The following is a 22873-nucleotide window of genomic DNA, read 5'->3' as shown; positions in this document are numbered from 1 at the left end:
GTCAGTCTGTGGCAAAAGAAAAAAGGAGTCTCATGACACTTTAAAAACTAATGGATGTATAGAAGGACAAACTAACATTGGTGACTGGAGCTTGCACTTCAGTAAATGTAGTGATCTTAAAGGTACCACAAGGTTTCTTTTCGTTTTTAAGGATTTGTGGTAAATTCACCTCAGTTTAAACTAGTCTCCACATTTGCAAAAAACTCACTAAGAACACATGTTTGGGAGTAAGCCCATTGGGTAGACTTGAATAGAATTTTGAGTAGATTCTGCTAAGGATCACATGGTCACTTATGTCTTTGAAGCTCTGACATTTGTACATTTGGAAACTTGTCATATTGTGTTTGGAATTTGGAAACTTCTCCATATTGTCTTTCTTCAGTAGTGACCATAGCTATGGCGATGCAACAGCATTTGTATATAAGGGAACATCATCGCCATCCTATAACAGCTCTTGGCTACCATGCAGCTCGACGTGAGTGCCTCACTGGCTTCGAGGGTAAGTCAGAACTGGAAAGGAACATCTTTCTCAATTATTTCTGAGCCTTATGAAGAGGAGTGGTTTTCCACGGCCATACATCCTCTGTATATGTGTGCGCAATCTGAGGGTAATGGTATCTACATACTAAAGCTGCTGTTTGATTGCCTGCAATAAAGCACAGGTCCATTAAATATCCCCAGAGCAGATCACCATGCATAGCAAAAGCCCAGTTCATCCATGTGTTTTCAGCATATGTTTAACAAGCAGGAACCCACATCCAAATGCTCCTTCCAGAGGCATGCCTCAGCTCACCTGGGAATACCATATTAACATAGTATCCTTTGTCAAAAGCTGATAACCTTTTCCTGTATAACTTCTTCAGATATAATGGAAATGAATGGATTGTGGCTTTTACTAAAAAATGGCTCCCTGGCCAAACCTTATATAATTCTTTCTTGCCCCATTAGATGGAGTGATCAAATGGTGGGACATGGACAATGGCCGCATGTCTTTGTGCACCAAGGAGCATGCTGGCCGGGTCACACAGTTCCTGTCTTGGATACAGGCACGTCTCCTGTTCTCTGCCTCCAATGATAGCTCTGTGATTGTGTGGGCTCCAGGAGGCACAGTCCTTGACCGTATTCAGGTAAGAACCACCTCTTTATTTTACCCCAGGAGGACCCAAAATAACTCATCACAAGGTATACATCATTGCATAGGACTGATCACACAGCCTATGATGACCATGCCAGACCCTTGCCCATCAATGGGAAACTATGGTATTGCCTGTGCTTATTATTTGGAGCCCTTAGGTTTGCAGCAAGACGGTAATTTTGCAAGACAAAATCAACTTTAGATGGTACTGACTTCCTTCTGGTCCAGCGCCATGAAAATCTATACAATGTACGGGACCTTCCTAAGAATCCTGCAGGGCAATGACTTGGCTACAGTGGCAGACTGGGTCTAAAAATATTGGTTGCCAGGAGACAAAGGGGCCCACCCACAGTTATAAGGCTATCAATTTTTAATAAGAAATAAATAAAATTTTCAAAAAACACGTAAGGTACAATTAAAACTTTTGTGAAATAAATCATAGTCTGTGATTCAGCCTCCCAGTTAAGATTCAAGTAAGACAAGATGGAAATGTCCACACTTGCACTAATGGTCTGGGAAGGGAAATCTTCTTAAGACATGTCAGTTGCCTCAACTCAAGGGACTGTACATATAAAAAAACTTACTAAATGTATTACTGGCACACAAAGCTCCGGAATAAACAACAGAAAGCCCTCCAGCAGAACATCCACCCAGATTACTTGTGGTTAAATTGTGTGGAGAGTCCAGCCAGAGGAAGAGTATGGAAAGTTATTCTGCTGAGATAAGGAGCGTGATGAGAAGCCCCATGGGTATTTTTCATGGGTCATTTCTCCTGTACTTATCAGGTAGGAGAAAGCAGATCAAGAGGGAAAAATAGCTCTGGAAAGGGGCTGCCCCACATCCCAGCCTGGCCACACCCCCAGAAAAGAGGGAGAAAGAGAAGAAAAAACCAGCCAGTCTTATAGCTTGCATGGCTTGACTGGGCACTTCCCACTGCCCTGCCAAACTTATGTATGTCCATCAGTATGTTAAACCAGGCTCTGCTAGGCTACGCACATATGTCTGCAACTTGTCTGAGCTAGGGTGCTGCCTTCTCTGGGCTGAGCATCTGGCTACATGATGCTTGCTTGGGCCATGTACTGCTTGTCTCTTTACCCAGCCCCTCTTCTCTGGGCTGGATCAGCATAAGAACTCTAGGCTCCATCTTGAGGTTAGTAGCTCTACTGAAGATGCTCTGTCCCAAGGATAGCAAGGTGCCCTTCATTTACAAACACAGGGGTCACAGCACAGGGAAGGGAAAAAAAAAGGTTTGCTAGACCAGCTAGACCATCTCTTGGCAGAACTTTTTGTTTCATGCCTCTGTCTGTGTGGGGGGGAGGGGACCTGCCTCTGGGGGCAAGGAAACTTGAAGGTAGAAGGGAAACTACAGAGGAAAGGGAAAGTGCAGAAGAGAAATACAGAGGTATCCTTGAAAAATGATTTTATTAAAAAAATACATTAAAATAGTAATGCAAAATAAATTTTAGTTGCATTACAGTAATAATATTGGAACATCTATTATATTTTCAAGCTACTAAAAGGTAATTAACATTTTTAACATATTGTTTAAGGGGGCCCACTTCATCAGGGGCCCACAGGGCCTACTTGCCATTGGGCAAGCTGACACCCTGGCCAGTCTGCCATTGCTTGGCTAGGTTTTGTTGTGGCAACATTACCCATCCCTGGTTCCTTGAACTCCCTGCTTTATGTACACTTTTGCTGTTCTTCAGCGGAGCCCTTTCTCTCCAGCTAGGCTACCCCATCTTTACCTTGGCAATCAGCCTGGCTCGCCACCTACTGCTGTGTGGGAGCAAGGGACGTCTGGTGGCCTTCCCCTTGGATGAAAGGAGAGAGTCTGGGCATGCAGTCAACCTGAGCCAGGGCTTTTCAGACCAGACCCACACAGATATCGTGTCCTGCATTGCCTGTTTAGACAACAATATATATACTGCAGGGTGAGTTCGGGGGTGAGGGTGAAGACTTTGATTTTCATCTGCACATAGGCTTCAAACACTAGCTCTCTCTCAAATGCCAGTGAGAGGTACTGCCATTGGCTAGACACCAGCTGATGTTGCTGCTTTGTTAGTTCTGCTGTTTTTATCCACTTGCGTCATGCAGAGCATTACCAAAGCACTGAAGAGCACTAGAAGAGAATGACAACTCTGTGAAATGCTACAGTAATGAGGCTCACCAAGTGACTTTGAGGTACAATGCAGTGAGTCATGTGGCTTTCTTGCAAACTGGAGGGATACGCAATTCCCTTTTACAAGTGAAAGCTCTCGTTTATAATGGTCCTACTTCTGAAAGAGTTTTAAATCCAACCTACTGAGACCAGCATCTCCTTCAAGTAGATCAGTTCTCCATTTCCTTTCCCAGGTATGACAAGAGGCTGCTGATCTTTGACACATACCAGTCTCCGAGCAGGAAAGGCCTAACAACCAAGCACTGTATCTCACATGCCCACAAGGCAGCCATCACCCATCTGCTGCTAGTGCGCCAGCAAGAAACCACACGGTACAAGCCCAGTGGGAAATGAAGGACAGGTGGAATTGATGGAGTCTCAGAAAGGGGATCTGGAAAGGGGTGTCTGGATGAGGGGAAGTATCTAACTGAGTGTCCTTCCCCAAGACAAGGAATCAATGAAGAGCAAGTAATTAGTCACCAACAGGTACCCCATGAAAGGGAGTTTCCAAGGCAGAAAGATAGTTACAAATTATACTGACTTGCACCCTAGGCTGTGCCCACTCATATTAGTATAAAACTAGACTCATGGAGAAGTGGTCAAAGCATTTACTGGGAAAAGAAAGTTCTGCTTTTTTCTATCACAAGTTTCAATAATACTTATCCAAACTACATAGCCCGCATTGGTCCTGTATCTGAAGAATGTGTGCACTAACACTGTTGTTGTAGCAGGTAAATAACGAAGCCCCACACATTGCTTGGTTTGAAGCAAGGTATTTTACTTTGACATCAAAGTAGAACTTGTCAGCATAAGCTCAAAATGACTGTTAAAATCATCAGCCTTCTGACCATTTTTATTCATCCCCAAAACAAGCAGACAAGCCCCCTCTTATCTAATTCAAATGCTCCACCTCCTGCTTTCCTTCCAGTAATTTCTTGTAGTTTTCCCCTGCTCTGTCCCTCTGTGTTATCAGCAAGAAGCTCCTTCTCTGCGGGGCCCCTGTTATCTTGGATTCACACCCTTAGCCTCTCTGGTTTTAACAGTTTAGCAGAAGCTCCTCTGAGGGGCCTCTTAACTGTCACTCTAAATGTTGCATCAGACATTCTCTTTTGAAGGCACAACCATATTTTCCATTATTATTATTATTGAGGTATTCATTAATTATTCAGGGGTTCCTCTTCATTGTCGCCTGTAGACATATTGACCTTTGCAATATATGCACTGAATGCACATTTAACTCACTTTAAAAGTGCTAGGCAGACACCCTGTTTCCATTTGGCCATCCATTCTTGCCTATTAAGTGCTGTGTTGGAAGCAGTTCATTTGGGGAATTGCCCCAATGCCTCTTTTTTTGAATGGGTTGTATTGCTCCGATTGCACTGTAAAAAAATGTGAGGCTAGAGGATTTGGGAAGGATGATACTTATGGGAAAGAGGAAGTGAAAACGGCAGGGAAAAGGGAGGGAACTGAATGGGAGAGTGTGCATGAGACCTTATGATATATAGAAAAGGGTGAAATGCTTTTTACAGTATACTGGAAAGACAATTGTAGCTTGGAAAAGTGTAGCTTGGAAAACTGAATTACTACTTATAGAATACTTGCCTGCTCCACTACACTGATGGTTCCCACTTCACTGAACCCCTGCTCTGTGTTCTCTTTTGCAGAATGCTCTCAGGTTCTTTTGATCAGACAGTTGGAATCTGGTCCCAGGATGGGCAGCTGATCCATCGCCTTGGCCCATTCACCAGTAACATTACGGCACTGTGCTATGTGGCAACTGTTGGCATTGTCTGGATCGCCAGTGGCACATCTCAACCCACACTCTATGAGCCCCAATCTGGGGAGATAGTGAGTGACTCAGCAGGGTGCTTCCCTCTATGGATATGGACCACCTCAAAATCTCTACTCCATAGAGAACTTGCTGTTATAAGGAGCCCTCTGCTGGCATCGTATGGTTATTGCTGTCATTTCAATGAGTTTTGACAGTGAAGAAGGGTGACTTCGCAAAACAATTTTGGAGTCAGGAAAGGGGTTTAGTATTACACATGTCAGAAAGATACGCTCGTCTTTCCTTTCTTCCTTCCCATCTTGTACTTGACAGCACCATTCTGGGTGGTAACTAAGATGATCATCCAGCTGATTTTTTTCCTTATACAGTGCTAGGCATTGTCAGTCAGTCAAACTGGCTTGTTTTTCAGTTTGATCCTAATTTCAAGTATGTATTAAGATTATATATATTAGCACTGACCAGTTTTCTTTCCTGCTAAAATGGCAGTCATATAGAAAAACAAGAATTACCAACGGCTTGGACATATTGTTCACTGTAGGAACCCATCTATATTTTTTTCCTGGCATGGGTTACAGTGGCCTAGGCTGGTGTTTTTCAGTAGAAAAACAGCAGGAGAGAAGAGAGTTAGAGAGCACACACAAACATACCCTGCTGTTTCATTCTACTTTTTGAAAAGGCAGCTATTTCGAATAAAAAATAAATATTTAAAATGATCACACAATTAAATATAATACATAGTTCTTCTATAAGGGGACCTACAAGCAGAACCCTGTCACTCACCTCATTTATACACTAAATAGAATTTAATAGCAAAATTTGCCAAGGACCATATCATTTGAGGCTGCAGGTAAGTATAAGAATTCAGTGGGAAGAATTTAAACATGCAAGCCCTTACCAATAGCAGCTGCAAGTGGTACAGTCAAAGAAAAACTTTACTCCATAATTCTGCTGACTATATAAAGAGGAGGTCTCTGGAACATAGTACCAGATATAGATGGAGATATAGCCTTCATGCTTCACTGGTTCTAATTTACCTATATAGCAATCTGTCAAAAATTTAATAACATATACATCCATTTCATATTGAAAAATTACTCTGATTTTCTTAACTGCCATGTATCAGATAGAATTAAGACCAGATTTGGTCTCTTAAAATTTCCCCAGCTGTATTCTCCCATTCATAGTGTCTGATTTTTTTTTTAAATGCCCTTTTGTTTTTGTTACTACTCCTACTGCATGGATGCTTCAATACTATATGCCTTAGTCCCCCAAGCTATCCCCTAAATATACTTAAAATGGAATTTCATTACTTTTGCATGGCTAGCAATTCTGCTGAATTTTCTGTGATTTTTCTACATTGCAATTACAACAGTAGTTCACAGCTCCATCAAGAGTTCTGTCATGTATTGTAGGAAGCCAATGGGATCGGGATGCTTCCCCTTTCCGTTAGACCTTTGCTTGACTCCCTGGTAGAGATGGCTGTTGTGTACAATTCCACAGTATATGGCAAGTATAGGGAGGAACAGAAGCTACGTCTTTCTACCCTGAACAGAATTCTCTGTTCTGGCTTCTTTTCAGGTTTCACAATTCATATCCACATTTCGAGGCCAGCAGATAGAGGGGCTTGTTCTTCAGCAGCTTCTCAGCCTACCAGACTCCAGGCATGTAATTGGTGAGTATCCCACTGGTGAGGATCCCAGCAGGAGGTCTCCTTTGGCATCTGCAGTACAAGACCATTTAAGCAGCTTTACTCAGAAGAAACTTCTATGTTATTCAGTGGTGCTGACTCACAGGAAAGCGTCTTTAGGATGGCAGCCTTGGTCTCCTAGTCACTAATGTTTGGGCTCTGAATTCACTGTCCTTTCTTGTCTATAGGCCATGTCTTTTCCTGTAGTGAGGAGACATAAGAGCTTAGTGGAAGGACATAAGAGCTCAGTGTGGGGAAAAGGTACATAGGCTGATTAAGAATGGGACTACAGAAGGTGGGGAGATGGTGTTTGTTGTGTCCTAGGCTTAAATGGGAGAACTGTTACTTTTGGAGGGAACTGTTACTTTTGGAGGGAAGCTGAACAAGCCAAAGCTTGTACCCCACACCAGGGTTCCAGAGAAGGCCTAAGCGTGCCCAATCAGGGGAAGGATTGAAACATAAGTAGCCAATCAACATCTAGGCTCATACTGTACCCTGATAGGCCCTTAGGGCCCTGTAAATAGCCAATCCATGTAGATAGTTAAGGACCAATCAGAAGGGGGCAAGAATTGTATAAAAGAGCGGGAAGTTTGAATAGAGTTCAGTCTGTGTGTGCGTTCCTGAAGTAAAGCTTGCTGAAATCACTCTCCGACTCTGGTCTCTTACTGCGCCAACCCCAGTACTTTACACTGGCGACGAGGATGGGATGCCAGTAAGAACCAGCAACAGAACCAGGAACACAGAAAGGTGGCTAAATCCAAGCCATCTGGGTCTGAACCTCCGCTCTGCGCACACCCCAGCTCGCAAGCCGCCCAGACACGCTGCCGAGAATGGAGGCTCCAGCCAACCTCCTACAGCCCTTTAGCATCGATCGCCCCGAGCTGTGGGACTCGTGGGTCGAAGGCTTCCAGTCATACCTGACCTTCCGGAAGATTACAGAGACTACCATGCAGAGAGCTCTGCTTATCAGTACGTGTGGCACGGAGACCGTGGACTTAGCCAGGGCTCTTCTCCAACCCAGGAAGCTCTCAGAGACGCCGGTGGACGACATCATCAGCGCTCTGGAGAAGTATTTCCAGCCCCAGCCAACCAAGCTCACCCGGCACTGGGACTTCCGACAAAGGACACAGAAGGCAGGCGAAACCACGATGGCGTTCTTGACAAGCCTGCGCCGGGTGGCAAGCCGATGCAGTTTCGCAGACCTCAACGAAGCCCTTCTCGACCAGTTTGTATGGGGCTTGAGGGACGAAAAACTAGTACAGAAACTCCTGTCCCTCTCCGAGTGCGACCTAACAAAGGCAATCGATGTGGCCACCAGCTGGGAGAAGGGCAGATCAGCAGAGCCACGGCTGACAAGACAGGCTGCGGCACACCAGATCAACCCTGAACCATCTACAGAGGACTCAGACGAGGACAAAGTTCTACAAACCGGCTATCGTTCAGCAGGAAGGAAGACCACCCATGTCCCACAGGGCATGAGACACAAGACACTACCTGCATGTGCAAGTTGCGGGGGCCAGCACAAGCGGAAGACCTGCCGATTCCGGAATGCCACCTGTCGACTCTGCAACAAGGAAGGCCACATCGCCTGCGCCTGCAGATCCAAATCCCGAGCACGCGTCCAGCAAAGATCTGCGCACTCCGAAGGCCAGCCAGACTTCGAGACCGACGCTCTCCACGCCCACCCATACCCGGTACAGTACCTACCCTCGCCAGTCAGGCCCTCCAAAATCCGGGTCAATGTAGGGATCGGGGGGGTGCCCTGCCAAATGGAGGTGGACTCTGGGTCAGCATCATCTATTATAGCGGCAGAGACATTTTTTCAAATTCCCACCAGGCTGAGGCCTCGTCTCAGGGACCCGGGGTTTACCTTAGTGGACTTCCAGAAGAATAAGGTGCCTATCTTGGGAGTGGGCCCGGTCCCAGTCCAATACAAGGGGTTCAAGGGCCAGCTACAAGTGCTAGTGGTCAAGAACCACCTTACAAACCTTTTGGGTCTCGACTGGTTCAAGCCCCTGGGAATAGAGATCAGGGTGGTCAATAAGACTGTCGGAGTGGACTTTAACAAGGTTTGCGAAGAGTTCCCGGCCGTTTTCGATGGCACCTTGGGCTGCTACACGGGTCCCCCGGTTACACTACACCTCGACCCCACAGTGCGGCCTATTAGGCTTAAAGCGCGGCGAGTTCCATTCGCGCTCAAGCCTAAAATTGAGGAGGAACTGGATAAACTGATTGCACAGGGAATACTAGAGCCTGTCACCCACGCAACCTGGGAAACTCCCATCGTGACTCCAGTCAAGCCCAGTGGGGAGGTGCGGATTTGCGCAGACTATAAGTGCACCCTCAACAAGGCTCTTCAGGCCCACGCATACCCTGTGCCCATCGTCAGCCACATTTTAGCCACCCTAGCCGGCGCAAAATTTTTTGGTAAGTTGGACTTGGCCCAAGCTTACCAACAGCTGCCGGTGGATGAGGCCACGGCCAACGCCCAAACAATGGTGACCCACCGGGGGGCCTTTAGAGTAAAGCGGTAGCAATTTGGCGTGAGTGTGGCTCCGGGGTTGTTCCAGGAACTCATGGACTCTCTTTTAAAAGGACTTCCCGGAGTCACTCCATTCTTCGATGATGTGCTGATCGCGGCAGCCTCGCCTGAAGAATTCACCGCCCGCCTTAGAGGAGTCCTACAACGTTTTGAAACAGCCGGCCTCAAGGTCAAACGGGAAAAGTGCCTCCTGGGCGTGGATCGGGTGGAATTCCTGGGGTTCTCCATCGATGCCCAGGGGGTCCACCCCTCCAACGCCAAGCTGCGTGCCATCAGAGATGCTCCAGTGCCCACCAACAAGCAAGAACTCCAGGCCTTCCTCGGCCTCCTAAACTTTTATCATGCTTTTCTCCCCCACAAGGCAGCGGTGGCCGAACCCCTGCACCGACTTCTAGACAAGAACCGACCCTGGGCATGGGGCCGCCAGCACGCTAAAGCCTTCCAGGATATCAAGGGCCTCCTGATGTCCAACTCCGTCCTTGCCCATTTCGACGAGACCCTACCCTTGGTCCTTGCATGCGACGCATCCCCTTATGGCGTGGGGGCAGTTCTGGGCCACCGACTCCCTGATGGGACCGAAGTCCCTATCACGTACTACTCGCGGACCCTCTCGTCAGCGGAGCGGAACTACGCCCAAATCGACAAAGAAGGGTTGGCAGTTGTGGCCGGCGTCAAAAAATTTCATGATTACATCTACAGCCGGCCCTTTACCCTCTATACGGACCACAAACCCCTCTTGGGCCTCTTTGCATCGGACCGGCAGACCCCTCAGGTGTTGTCCCCACGGGTCCTCCGTTGGTCCATTTTTCTAGCCGGCTACACCTACACCCTAGTGCATCGCCCGGGCAAGGCAATGGGCCATGCTGACGCCCTGAGCCGCTTGCCCTTGCCTGACGTGGATCCCGATCCAGCCCCGGCTCATCAGATCCTACTGATGGACATGCTTCCGGACAGGCCATTGCTCGCCCGCGACATTGCTGCCCGCTCCGCTCGTGATCCAGTCCTCTCCCGTGTCTTGGACTGGGTGGGGAGGGGGTGGCCCAAGGGCTCGACTGGGCCGGAATTTACTCCGTTTGCAGCCCGGAAAGACGAACTATCCACCCACAAAGGCTGCCTACTATGGGGCAACAGAGTCGTCATCCCCAAACCCTTGCAAGACCAAGTGCTGAGAGCCCTGCACGAGGCACACCCGGGCACAGTCCGCATGAAGGCTCTCGCACGGAGCTATGTCTGGTGGCCTGGCCTCGATGCAGAAATTGAGGCTTGGGTTAAAAGGTGCCCGACATGCCAGGTGTCAAGGCCTGACCCCCCACGTGGCCCAGTGCAATCATGGGAATCCACCAAAACCCCCTGGTCAAGACTGCATATGGACTTTGCTGGCCCCTTCCATGGGCGGACTCTACTCATACTAGTGGATTCATACTCCAAGTGGTTGGAGATGGTCCAGGTGCCCTCGCCATCATCACAGGTGACCATCACGGCTCTGAGGGCCATCTTTGCAACCCACGGGTTGCTGGAGACCATCGTCACCGACAACGGCACAGCATTCATGTCCGCAATGTTCCAGGACTTCTTGGCCAAGAACCTCATCAGGCACATTCGCTCTGCCCCGTTTCATCCAGCCACCAATGGCCAGGCAGAGCAGATGGTGCACACGGCAAAGGAGGCCTTGAACTGTCTGGGCCCCTCAGACTGGCCAAAAGACATGGTGTGTTTCCTAATGGCCTACCGGACCACACCTACCGCCTCCACAGGTCGCAGTCCAGCAGAACTCCTCATGGGCCGTCGCATCTGCACCCTGCTGGACAAGCTGCACCCTGACCGAGCCCCAGACAGGCGACCGGCGCCGGAACACCTTAAAGCCCCCAGAGGGTTCTACCCAGGTGAGACAGTGTGGGCACGGAACTATGCCACCACTGGCCCTGCCTGGCTCCCTGGAAAGGTGGACCACGTCACCGGACCGGTCTCCTATGCAGTGACCTTGGAGGGTGGACATCTCCTGAGGCGACACATCGACCAACTCCGAGGTCGCCTGCCTGTCGGGGAGCCAAGGTCAGAGGCTCCAGATCCGGACAACGTAAGTCCCCGAGAGCCTGACACAGAACAGGGTTCCGTGGAGCCCGCTTCTGCCCAGCAGGAGGAGACCCCCGACCGCGCAGCTGAACCCAGGTCTCCCGGGGCCGCCGTCCCAGATGTCTCCAGCTCTGCAGCCGCGGAACCACCAACCGAGTTGGAACGCCCAGTCCCCTCGGAACTCCGACGCTCGACACGAGACCGCCGCCCTCCGGCATATCTCCAGGACTATGTCACCTGATAGCTGGAACTATGGGGGGAGGGGTGTTGTGTCCTAGGCTTAAATGGGAGAACTGTTACTTTTGGAGGGAACTGTTACTTTTGGAGGGAAGCTGAACAAGCCAAAGCTTGTACTCCACACCAGGGTTCCAGAGAAGGCCTAAGCGTGCCCAATCAGGGGAAGGATTGAAACATAAGTAGCCAATCAACATCTAGGCTCATACTGTACCCTGATAGGCCCTTAGGGCCCTGTAAATAGCCAATCCATGTAGATAGTTAAGGACCAATCAGAAGGGGGCAAGAATTGTATAAAAGAGCGGGAAGTTTGAATAGAGTTCAGTCTGTGTGTGTGTTCCTGAAGTAAAGCTTGCTGAAATCACTCTCCGACTCTGGTCTCTTACTGCGCCAACCCCAGTACTTTACAGTGTTTAAGCCTTTCCCCCATGCCAGTTTCCCAGCCTGAGGCAGCCTCTGGTAGGCACTCTTTGCCCCACTGGGGAAACCACTTGTATTGCTGGGCTACATGTACAGGATTGCTGGATGCCCACTCACAGTAAATGAATTATTGCCCCTGTCATCTGTTGCCTGTACCCAATCCAGTGAGAAGCAGAACAAAATTTCAGGAGGGAGAAACATCCCAGCTCCTACCTCATGCTTTAGGAATTGACCAAATTTCTACAGAATTTACCATAGAGATTGGGGAAATTCCTAGAGTAGTGAGGGGGGAGAGCAGTTACAGCATCAGTAATGCGTCTGTCCCCAACAGTTCCCAGGACTTGTGGGCAGGGGCCTTGTAGCCCATGCATATTTCCATGAAAGATCCCATAGTGGCTCCCTGAAGCTGTTTAAGGTCAGGAAAATTGCATGGGGGGTGGATACTTAAGCATTCTCTCATCATTCACCACAGTCCAGATCCAAACCCAGCCTGCACATGAACATACATTTCTGGTATGGATCTCACAATACATGTCTGATCCTGTGCACCTGGGAGAACATGAGGAAATGTAACATGTTTTTAGACCCTCCAAGCCAGACTAGGTGCAACTTTTAGCACTTATGAGAGACTAAGATCTAGATCTCACATGCAGGGGAGGGAGGTGAAAATGCAGAATCCTGAGCTAGTAAAATTGAATGTACCAGTGCAGACTGTAGGTGGTGGACTGCTGCTTTGAACATTTCTTTACATAAGAAACCTCCATGCAAGTCCAAAAGCAGTGTATCAGGGAGAAAAATTCTTCTAGTCTCTTGAACTGCTGTCCTGGTTTGGTGTTTGTATCGATTTTTACTAGGGGGAATATTCCAAAATGTGATCCTTTCATGATCCTCCATGTCTGCCGTCTGTGCTTGTGCACTGGGTCTTTGCCATCTCATTCCTTTGCCTCATGTGTAAACCAGTTCCAAACTCTATCATGTTTTATGAGTCTATATAATTAGTTGTCATCATTGTCACACATTTATATTCAGCTAGGTGGAGATTTCATGTATGTACTGCTGGATACATACACTGACTTTTCAAAGACCTAGGTGGGCAGCTGTGTTGGTCTGAGCAGCAGATCAAAATTTTAGTCCAGTGGCACCTAAGTTTTATTCAAGGCATGATGACCTTTTGTGTGCACACATACAACATATGAAAACGCATACCTTGAATAAAACTTTGTTGGTATAAAGCTGCCGCTGGACACTAACTCCTTTCAAGACCTGTTCAAGATGGTCCACAAAATAAAAGACAAAAGACAAAATCATTAAAATTAAATCATTAAAGTTAACACTCATTAGAAAACTAGTTAATGAAACCCAGAAACAATAAAAATACTTTAAAAGCGCATAAAAACCCCAGAAGCACAAAAACACATTAAAAAACTGAGAACATAAAACATCTGTTTGCTTAAATGACTTTCATAACAGTCCTCAGCTAGAAGCAGATTGTGAAAACCCTTTAGAAAATTCCTCTGACTGTGAATTAGAAGCAAGAATAGGGGAGGCAAAGCTCAAGGGGAGGGGCATTCCAGAGGTGAGGTGCCACCACTGAAAAAGGCTCTGTCTCTGGTTGCAAACCCACCTGACCTCTGTAATCAGGGGCACTCTAACCTTAGCTCTGCGCGCCACTGTAAGGTTCCAATGGGCACTAAGACTTTTACCTTTTTCTTTCAGGTTCAGCAAAGCCCCAGCAAATGTTGGTCTGGCGCTACAGTGAGTTGGGGTGCCTGATTGTGCTACCTTGCAAACACCCAGTGGAGTGCCTTGCTTATGGTAAGGGGGCCAAGGATGTCTCTAGCGTTGCATCAGCTCCATGCCATCCTTCGACAGGTGAGGGAGATGTAATAAACTCCATCAGCTGAGGGGTATGTCTGTAGTAAGTGAAAGCCAGAAGAAGCTTATTTGGCAAGGGCCGAGCCAGCTGCTGGCCAGAGTCACTCTTTATTTTATGTGTCTTGGGTGGAATAATCCCTTTGTCTTGATTCTCCAAGCCCATGCTGTCCTTGGCTGACCTTCTCAATGTGTCTTCCCTAGCTAAGAAGGAGCCCATTCTGCTCTTCAGTGGAGACAGCAGTGGGGTGCTGCAGAAATGGGAGAGGAGCTACGTATCCCCTTTCATCTACAGGTACTGTTTCATCCCCACAATCCACTATCCAAAAACAACTGCCAATCCCTGGTAACGGCTGCAAAAAGAGGATTGTCAGAGAGCTGCAGAGAGTGCTATCCCTCAGAAGTATCTTTTATCTGGGTGCCAAATTGCACGGATCACTTCCTGTGTCTTATCTCCTAAACAGTCTGTCTGAAGAAACAGCCTGGGAAATTAAATGCTGTAGCAGGACTACATGATTTGATGCCCAGATAAAGGTCCTCTGCTATCCTGGAGACTCCTGGGAGAGGGTAACTAATAAACATGCTGGCTTTTTATCTATCATGGTTTTGCTTTTCCTTTAGGATCTTTGGCCCTACAAGAGACAGAAGGTTAGGATTGCCATGATAGGAGTCCCTGTTTCCAGCTCTCAGAGGGATTTCTAAAGGGTACTCCCTGTCCCCAGCATCTGCCTCTATACTTCCCTGTTCAGCCAGACTTCCACCTGTCCCATGCCACTTCCTCCTCCACTGCCTGTTCCAGTTATGCAACTATCCTACATCATGCCTTTGCAAGCTCACCGTTTTCTCACCTATAGCCAATCAACACCCTACTCCGTCCATTCCATAATGGGTCACAAGCCTAGCCCACCTTCCTCTTGCCTTTCATGCAGCATGGAGTCCTTCCACATCAGTGGAGCAAACCTGGAGCGACGAGGCCCCTTTGCACAGCAGGTGGAGAAGAGCTGCAAGGGGGAGCCCCAGCTGCGTCCACGTTCCCCTCTAAAATGGGGAAAGGCTTCTAGTAGACATCAGAGTGGCTACAGCCCATTCCGGACCACAGCCAAGGACACACATAAAGAAAACATAGGCTTTGTGAGGTAACTGCAGATGGGCACTTCCCAGGAATATGAGCTGCGGGAGCAGAGGCCCTCTTCCTCAAGAGGTTAGGCAGGCCATCTTCATTTGCTTCTCCAACTGAGCCCTTTCTGTTTGCATTTAGCTATATGGATTCTCAAAGGGACAGTAACTAAAGACAATACAGTAGACCATGCATGTAGAAGAGTCAGTATGATGTAGTGGTTAGAGTGTTGGACTAAGGAACTGGGAAACCTGGGTTCAAATCCCCCTTAGCCCAAAGGTCACTGGGCATCCTAGAGCCAGCCACTCAATCTAAGAACATAAGAACATAAGAGAAGCCATGTTGGATCAGGCCAACGGCCCATCAAGTCCAACACTCTGTGTCACACAGTGGCAAAAAATTTTATATACACACATACACTGTTTACCTCACAGGGTTCTGAGGATGAAATGGAGAAGAGGAGAATCATGCATGCTACCATGAGCTCCATGGAGGAAGGGAAGAGTAGAAATGTACTCAGTTGATAGATAGGACTGGACTTGGCATTCAGAAGATGAACCTTTTCAAAAGAGATAAAATATTACTGTATCTAAAAACTGAATCCTCAGAATTTGCCAAAATATATTGGAGACAGTAGAAGGAAATGGTGTGTTGTCATGAAATTAGGAGTGAAGAGACAACAAAAGGGCTGTACCCATTACAGAGAAAAAATAGACAAAAGAGCTGGTGGTGCAGATGAAGGATATTTTATTGTAAAAGAAAAATATTCCCTACACGTTTCACACAAAGCTTCCTCAGTGGAATCTGCTAGTCTTTCAGTGAGAAAGCATAGGGAACTTTTAACTTATTCAATAAAATATCCTCTATTTTCCCCACTGGCTTTTTTGTCTGTTTTTTCCCCCTATGAAATTAGGGGTGAACCTTTAAGTTGGATGTTGCCTCAATAATAAAACCATGGACCTTTGGCAGGGCTGTCTTCGCCGAGGAGCTGGATATTCTGGTGGTGTCTGCAACGAATGGAAACATTTATCTCTGGGAGTTTGAGAGCTTCATCCCAGACACCAAATCCCCTGGTCAGGTGAGAGTAAAACTGTACCCCAAACATCTCCAGTGACTGGAAGGAGGAAGGCAAAAGTTGTCCCCTTGTAAGTCTTCTGCAAGGTGAGAGTGACATTTGCTGACAGGAAATTTATGTCAGCCACTCACATGCATTTAATTGAAGGATTTAAGAGGGTACTTTGACTGTAAAAAAAGAGCCCCGTGGCTCAGAGTGGTAAAGCTGCAGTACTGGAGTCGGAGCCCTCTGCTCACGACCTGAGTTCGATCCCAGCCAGGGCCGGTGCATGGGAGTAGGCAAAGTAGGCAGTCACCTAGGTTGCCACCTGGCCTAGGGGGCACCACTGGGTGCCCCCTCCCTGACGTATGACTCTGGCTCCTGACCGCTGTCACCTTGTCCTCTCCCATCACCAAGCTGCCCACAACAAAGCCAAGCCACCCCCCTCTCCCTGATGTGTGACTTGGCCTCCCACCTCATCCTTCCTGACATGGCTGGCAAGCACTTATTCTCACATTTTTTTTATAACATCACATTTTTTTAAAAAAAAAATTTAAATTAAACATCAGTAAATTAAAAATGTGAAAAGTTTCAAGTTTGACACTCTTCAATTTCCCTATTTTTTAATAATGGGAGGGGCGTTAGTGAGTGATTCGACTAGGGCACCAGAAAGCCTAGTACCAGCCCCGATCCCAGCGGAAGCTGGTTCAGGTAGCCAACTCCAGGTTGACTCAGCCTTCCATCCTTCCGAGGTAGGTAAAATGAGTACCCAGCTTTCTGGGGGGAAAGTGTAGATGATTGAGGAAGGCAATGGCAAACCACCCCGTAAAAAGTCTGCCATGAAAACGTTGTGAAAGCGACGTCACCCCACAGTTGAAAATGACTGGTGCTTGCACAGGGGACTACCTTTACCCTTTTTAGCTGATGGTGAACTATGGCATGGGATCAGAGACACATGGTAGGCTAGTCCATTCCTGGTACAGGTTCATGCCTGGGAAACTCCATTCTCTGTTCCACCTTCAGTAATCTTGGGCAGTCTTGAATGACAAGGGGAGAAAGGCAGCATCAAAAGTCTTGTAGTACTTTTGTTATCTGTGACAACTAACATGTCACAAAACAGTGCATAAGCTTTTGAGTTCCTCACAAATCTTCAGCAGGCTGGATGTTCAGTACAAAATAAAAAGGAGAGGGGGGAAAATATGTTCAGAGCATGATGGCAATCCCCATTATGCCGCCTCTAGAGCATTAATGGAATACAGGTTGTGTCACAGACTGAACTGAATTAAATGGTGTTGAGCAGAAATAGGCTACTGGCATAGAGGAACAGGGAAAAAATGACACTTTCTCTGAGAATATGAAGGCCAGATGTTAATCAGATGCTGATACCTCTCTTAAAGAAAGTTGAAAAATACAGAAGTTTTCATTCGCTCCAATTGGTGGATTAGGATGAAAATTTCTGGGCTCCTCCTACTGCTATCTGCGATGCACTCATCCCTTTTTGAGGGGTATGTACCAGGTGTCTTCAACTATTAAATTGTTGTGGCTGTTCTCAAAGGTACTTCTCCTGGATACTGCTGTTTTATGAAGGTGCTGATAATTCCCAGGATTCTTGGAATGAGGGCCAAAGAGTTAAGCATGCTTTTATAATTGAGATAGATTTTGCTTGAGAACCTAGCGGCTAAAGATGTCTTGTTTATCGCAGAGAACGATTTAAAAGACTCCCTTAAGTGTCTGATATTGTCTTGCATACTGCAATAATGCCTTTTCTATAGGACCAAGACTCCAGAACCCCAGCACCACCCTGTGCCCAAGATGAGATGGTTCAGGACCCTTCAAGCAAGTGTGTAGCAGGTGAACAAATTTGGTTTGAGTGGTTTGACTAGGCATACTTTAGTGGGATAAAGTCACCTCAGCCATATCCAGAAGACTTTTCTGGGTGCTTAAAGAGTTTCTCTTCTTCCTTCCCCACCCTCCATATCCTGTGACTATCTCTCTTGCCAATATTTCTCTAAATAGGTTTTGCCTGCAGAACTGTGCTGTGTGGGCACACAGGCATGGTGACAGCACTCACCTTGGCAGGCACTGACACCACCATCTGTTTCCCCTACTTAGTAAGTGAACAAGAAAACAACCTTTTTAGAGGTGGCAGGAGACAGACTCACTCCTGTCTCTGGGCAGAAGGAACAGGTGGGAGAGGGCAACTAGAAGGCCACAGGCACAGGAACAGCTCTCGTGGTCCATGCTGTGGGCAGAATATGTGGGTGGGCAAAATATACAACTTTGGGGAGGGAGGAAAATGCTGAATAACAGCATCACCTTGTTGCTTTTCATTGTAGCTCAGTGGGGGATGGGATGGAAGGCTGTGTCTCTGGGATCTACAGAACCACTCCTTGCAAAACGAGTTTTCCAGTATACCTGGGAACAATGGGCCCATCCTTGATATGGCCTACTCCCCAAAGAGGTGGGTGAGTCTGTCTGCCTCTAACAAGTGGCACAGCCAGAGCATGCTCATGGGCTGCAGTTTCCTCCTTTGAGGGTCCCTGTTGGGAGGAATGTAACAGAATCTGCCTCTTGGCTCAGAATCAATATTAAGTACAAGAACCATTGCTGCTGAGTTTGGGCTCAGAACTTTTCACTCGTGTTACCATTCTGACATTTACAATCCACACTCTCCTGGTTCTACCAGGAGAGAATTTGCTTTATCTTTTAGCACTGGCAGGATTTTTATCTGTGCCTTCAATCCTCACTGTATCAATCTGGTTCTTCTGGCTGAACTTGGGCACCAAGCTAGTGCTGTAGCCTTGGTTTGGCATCCATTGGAGGATAAGTGGGTCAGTGGTTCTGAAGATGGCTCCATTCATCTCTGGGTAAGGGCTTCATCAAGTTGTGAGTATGTGTGTGGGATCAAGGTTAGAGAGCTAGGCCAGGACTGTAGACACCAAGGCTTAAAGTCTACTGCTCAACCATGACCATTTTCGTTGGATGACCTTGGGCCAGTCTCTGTTAGCTTAACCCTACCCCACACGATTACTTTGAGAATAAAATGGAGAAAGGGACTTATGTGCATGCCACCCTGACCTCCTTGGAGGAAGGGCAGAATAAAAGTATAATAGATAGATACTGTTAGGCTGGCAGGAAGTAAGAAAATAATTTACCTTCAACTACTGGTAAACTATGGTAAACTGACCATATTTTGCCAAATCTGAGATGTAGTAAATAGGCCTGTCATAGAACAGTTAGGAATTGACTAGAAAGTATTCCTTGGGAGTGGCATGGATGATCGAAGCTCTGTCTGTGGTACATGCAGAGTGAAGATGGTGGATGCTGCTTGAAGGACCTGAAAGCGCCCAGAGGAATCACTTGCCTTTGCATCGACCAGGCCAATGGCTGCATTGTTGCTGGGGTCCATGATACCATCAGGTAGCTCTGGGACAATGCAGCTGGGGGAGGGAGGATGAGAGGACAGGAGACCCATGGATGGGTTTATGGCTCTGTTTTCTTTTCTTTGTAGAGTTTATGACCCAAACTCTGGGGTGCAGGTACAAAGTCACACAGGGCATCAAGACTCCATCAAGGGTGTCATCCATGTCCCGGAAATGGAACAGGTACTATGGACAGTGGCACCACCCTGTGGGGGAAAAGATCAGTGGATCTGAGGTTGAGTGTTTTACCACTTTTAGCATTGAGTATTATTGAAAGGCAGTAGCCCTGACGCATATTCAAGCCACGTGGTCTACATGTAGTGTATGCTCACCCTGTGTCTACCAGTCATCTTCCCCCATCAGAGGGCTGAGTGCATGTTGATATAATGTCATTATACAGTGGGGTCATGTCCGCTTTACTGAGCATGGTGGCACTGGCACAGGCTTGTCCCACACCAAATTATTCCTGTATAAACAAGTGCATTTTGTCATGCTACCACTCCTTCCACAACCAAGGTGAGAGTACAGACGTCGGTCAGACTGAACTGAGTTTTCTCTTTTCTGGATTGGTTTTAAGTTCAGAGGGAAGAAATGTCTGTTCCCTCCCTAGCCTGTTTTCTAAGCTGCTGCAGCTGGTACATGTTTTTAAGGCATTCCCTGACAAACCAAAAATGTGCCCAAGAATTTTCCATGGCTGACGGAAGCACTCCCAGTGTGCTGCATGAATGCATCCAATCCTTGAAGAAAGCCATATACCATCACTCTTGGCCCCTCACTTTATCACTTCTCTGTTTCCTTGCAGTATGTGTCTGTCTCATTGGATGGCACAGTGTGCATGTGGAAGGCCTACCATCAGGGGGACTAACTGATGACTCTGGTTAGGTGCTGACTTTATTCTTATGCTGCATGTTAACAGGAACCTGGAAGTTAAGAAACTCAGCTTTGTTATTACACCTGAAAGCTTGAAAATACATGAGTGGGCCGTGCAAAATGTTCAGAAACAAACAAAAATGTCTGGAAGGGACATTCAGTGGTCAAATGTGTAACTTCTTTGCTATGATGCTTCCTGTCCCTTCCTTCGCTTCCAGCACCTGCCCAGCTGCCTGTCCTTCCTCCTTTTTTCCCCATGGCAATCTATGTAAAAAATGAAAGCGACATTTTGTGAAAACCCAAATTTTTCAGTGAGAGTGAATTATATATACTGAATAGTAAATGTTGCTGTTGCTTGCTTATTCAGCCTGTGAGTTCCCTAGAGCATGCTGCCAGATGCCTCCCTAAACATACTGGCAGGCAGAATTGCCAACCTCCAGGTGAGGTCTGGAGTTATCCCAGAATTACAACTTATCTCCAGGCAACAGAGATCAATTCTCCTGGAGAAAATGGTAGCTGTGGCAGGTAGACTCTATGGCATCACATACCTGATGACTGCCTCGCCTCCCCAAACTCCACTCTCCCCAGGCTCCGCCCCCTATATCTTCAGGAAAGTCTCAGCCCAGAGCTGGCAATTCTATGACTGAGGTATTGGGGGGGGGGGGGAGCTGAAAGGGCAGAACCTAATTGAAGGAAGGGCCACTCAAAAGGACTTTTCCATTGTAGCTCCTAATCCTTGGAATGGGCTCCCTGAAGAAGTACAGGGAGCCTGTTAACTGGAAGTCTTTAGAAAGTGCTGTAAGGCTTGTTGGTTTGCCAGGGTTTTTTGATAGATGAGCAGCAGACATCTTTTAAAGGGGGAGAGAGAGATCTGGGATTTTAAATTTTATTTGATTTTAACTTGTAATGTTTCCATAGAATCACAGAGCTGGACTAGATGACCTGCAGGGTCATCAGCCTCCTGAACAATGCAGGAAACTCACAAGTACTTTCCCCCCACACACACCAAGTAGCCCCTGCTCCACACGCAGAAGATGGGAGGGGGGAGAACCTTCCAGGATCCCTGGCCAAACTGGCCCGCAGAAAAAATGCTGCCTGACCCCTGGAGTGGCAAATAGCATTTCCCTGGGTATGTAAGAAAGAGCCATGAGAACTAAGCACTGATGCAACCCTTCCTGCCCTCCTACTCATGATCTGCCCAAGTTCACAGAATCAGCATTGCTGTCAGATGGCCATCTAGCCTCTGTTTAAAAACCTCCAAAGGAGAACCCACCACCTCCTGAGGAAGCCTGTTCCACTGAGGAACTGTTCTGTCAGGAAGTTCTTCCTAATGTTTAGTTGGAAACTCTTCTGATTTAATTTCAACCCATTGGTTCTAGTCTGACCTGGGGCAACAGAAAATAATTCTGCACCATCCTCTGTATGACAGCCCTTCAAGTCCCTCCAGGGTATAAAGGGCATTTAATAGCCGAGGAGAACTATGCAAAAATCTGTGTGATTATTCCACAGGATAAATATCACCTCTCAGTCCTCTCCTCTCCAGGCTAAACATATCCAGCTCCTTCAGCCTTTCCTTGTAGGAATTGGTCTCCAGTCCAGACCCATCATTTGAATCAAGAAGAAAGGTGGGGTATAAATGTTTTAATAAGTAAATCTCTTTCCTCTGACAGAGAAAGAGAAAAATTTTAAGTTTCTGGGATTGGCTGGCAGATAAGTATCAACCAGGCTACAGCCTTCTGTTTTGTATTGATGTTCCGACTTTAATGCCGCATGGCTACTTCTGCACGTCTAATTGCATACCTGCAAATAAACAGAACGTTATAAAACTCTGCAAGTCCCTTTTCTTTCAAAAAGAAATTGATATTTTAATGCTGCCCTCACACTACCTGGAAAACATGAAAACATATATTCTGTTCCCCAACATTAAATATTTGGCTTCAGGGTTTCTAAAGGAGCGGGATACAGCCATCTGTTCACCAGAAGTTCAGGATGTCATCCAAATAATTGCTTTTTCACTGCAGAAGAAAAAAGGCTGGATAGAATAGCTCTGAAGAACCAGGGCCACATGCATATAGATTATGGAGATGTAGGCATGTTATAATAACCCTTGCCCTGGGATATGGAGAGTCTAAAATGTTTGCAGATGAAATGCTATAGAGAATGTGGCCCTGCTAGCTGTAGTTTGGCAATTATTTATGACTCTTGCAACTATTACTGTGCTTACATCCAAAATATCTGTGTGATGATAGCCCATGATAGCCTGATTTCATCGGATCTTGAAACCTAAGCAAGGCTAGCCCTGTTTACTATTCGGATGGGAGACCACCAAGGAAGTCAAGGGTTGCTCTGCAGAGGCAGGCAACAACAAACCACCTATATTTATTGCCTTGAAAACCCTATAGGTTGCACATAAGTCTGCTGTGACTTGACAGCCCCCCCCCCCAAAAGTATCAGTATGGAATCATGTGTTACTGTCCTTAAGGTACATGAAATAGGT

At 47.0% G+C, this 22873-nt stretch overlaps 1 protein-coding gene across 2 annotated transcripts; it reads left to right on the top strand.

The window, feature by feature from the left end:
* The first annotated feature begins 334 nt into the window (after window positions 1-334).
* On the top strand, window positions 335-20508 carry LOC132571507 (uncharacterized WD repeat-containing protein alr2800-like). 2 transcript variants are annotated; one of them, XM_060238308.1, is made up of 17 exons: window positions 335-499; window positions 949-1127; window positions 2864-3069; window positions 3491-3628; window positions 4961-5144; window positions 6664-6757; window positions 13758-13856; window positions 14118-14208; window positions 14843-15049; window positions 16000-16108; window positions 17857-17935; window positions 18101-18195; window positions 18421-18545; window positions 18771-18951; window positions 19392-19504; window positions 19596-19689; window positions 20309-20508. In XM_060238308.1, the coding sequence occupies exons 1-17, from the start codon at window positions 397-399 to the stop codon at window positions 20369-20371; spliced, it is 2160 nt and encodes a 719-aa protein (XP_060094291.1). In that variant the 5' UTR covers window positions 335-396; the 3' UTR covers window positions 20372-20508. The 2 variants fall into 2 exon arrangements, with proteins under 2 accessions (XP_060094291.1, XP_060094292.1); XM_060238309.1 differs by lacking the exon at window positions 14843-15049 and having other exon boundaries at window positions 20309-20502.
* The last annotated feature ends 2365 nt before the right edge of the window (window positions 20509-22873 follow it).

Source organism: Heteronotia binoei, chromosome 5, assembly GCF_032191835.1.
Source record: "Heteronotia binoei isolate CCM8104 ecotype False Entrance Well chromosome 5, APGP_CSIRO_Hbin_v1, whole genome shotgun sequence".
Classification (NCBI taxonomy): domain Eukaryota; kingdom Metazoa; phylum Chordata; class Lepidosauria; order Squamata; family Gekkonidae; genus Heteronotia; species Heteronotia binoei.
The sequence above is the reverse complement of the archived record's forward strand: the minus strand, read 5'-3'. Positions and strand labels throughout refer to the sequence as shown.

What these genes read in the sequence shown, in the direction of transcription:
- LOC132571507 (XM_060238308.1), top strand. Translation starts at nt 397, where the DNA reads ATGGCGATGCAACAGCATTTGTATATAAGGGAACATCATCGCCATCCT. An exon ending in AGACTCCAGGCATGTAATTG is followed by an intron (nt 6,758 to 13,757) that starts GTGAGTATCCCA and finishes TTTTTCTTTCAG; the next exon opens with GTTCAGCAAAGCCCCAGCAA. An exon ending in AGTGGAGTGCCTTGCTTATG is followed by an intron (nt 13,857 to 14,117) that starts GTAAGGGGGCCA and finishes TGTCTTCCCTAG; the next exon opens with CTAAGAAGGAGCCCATTCTG.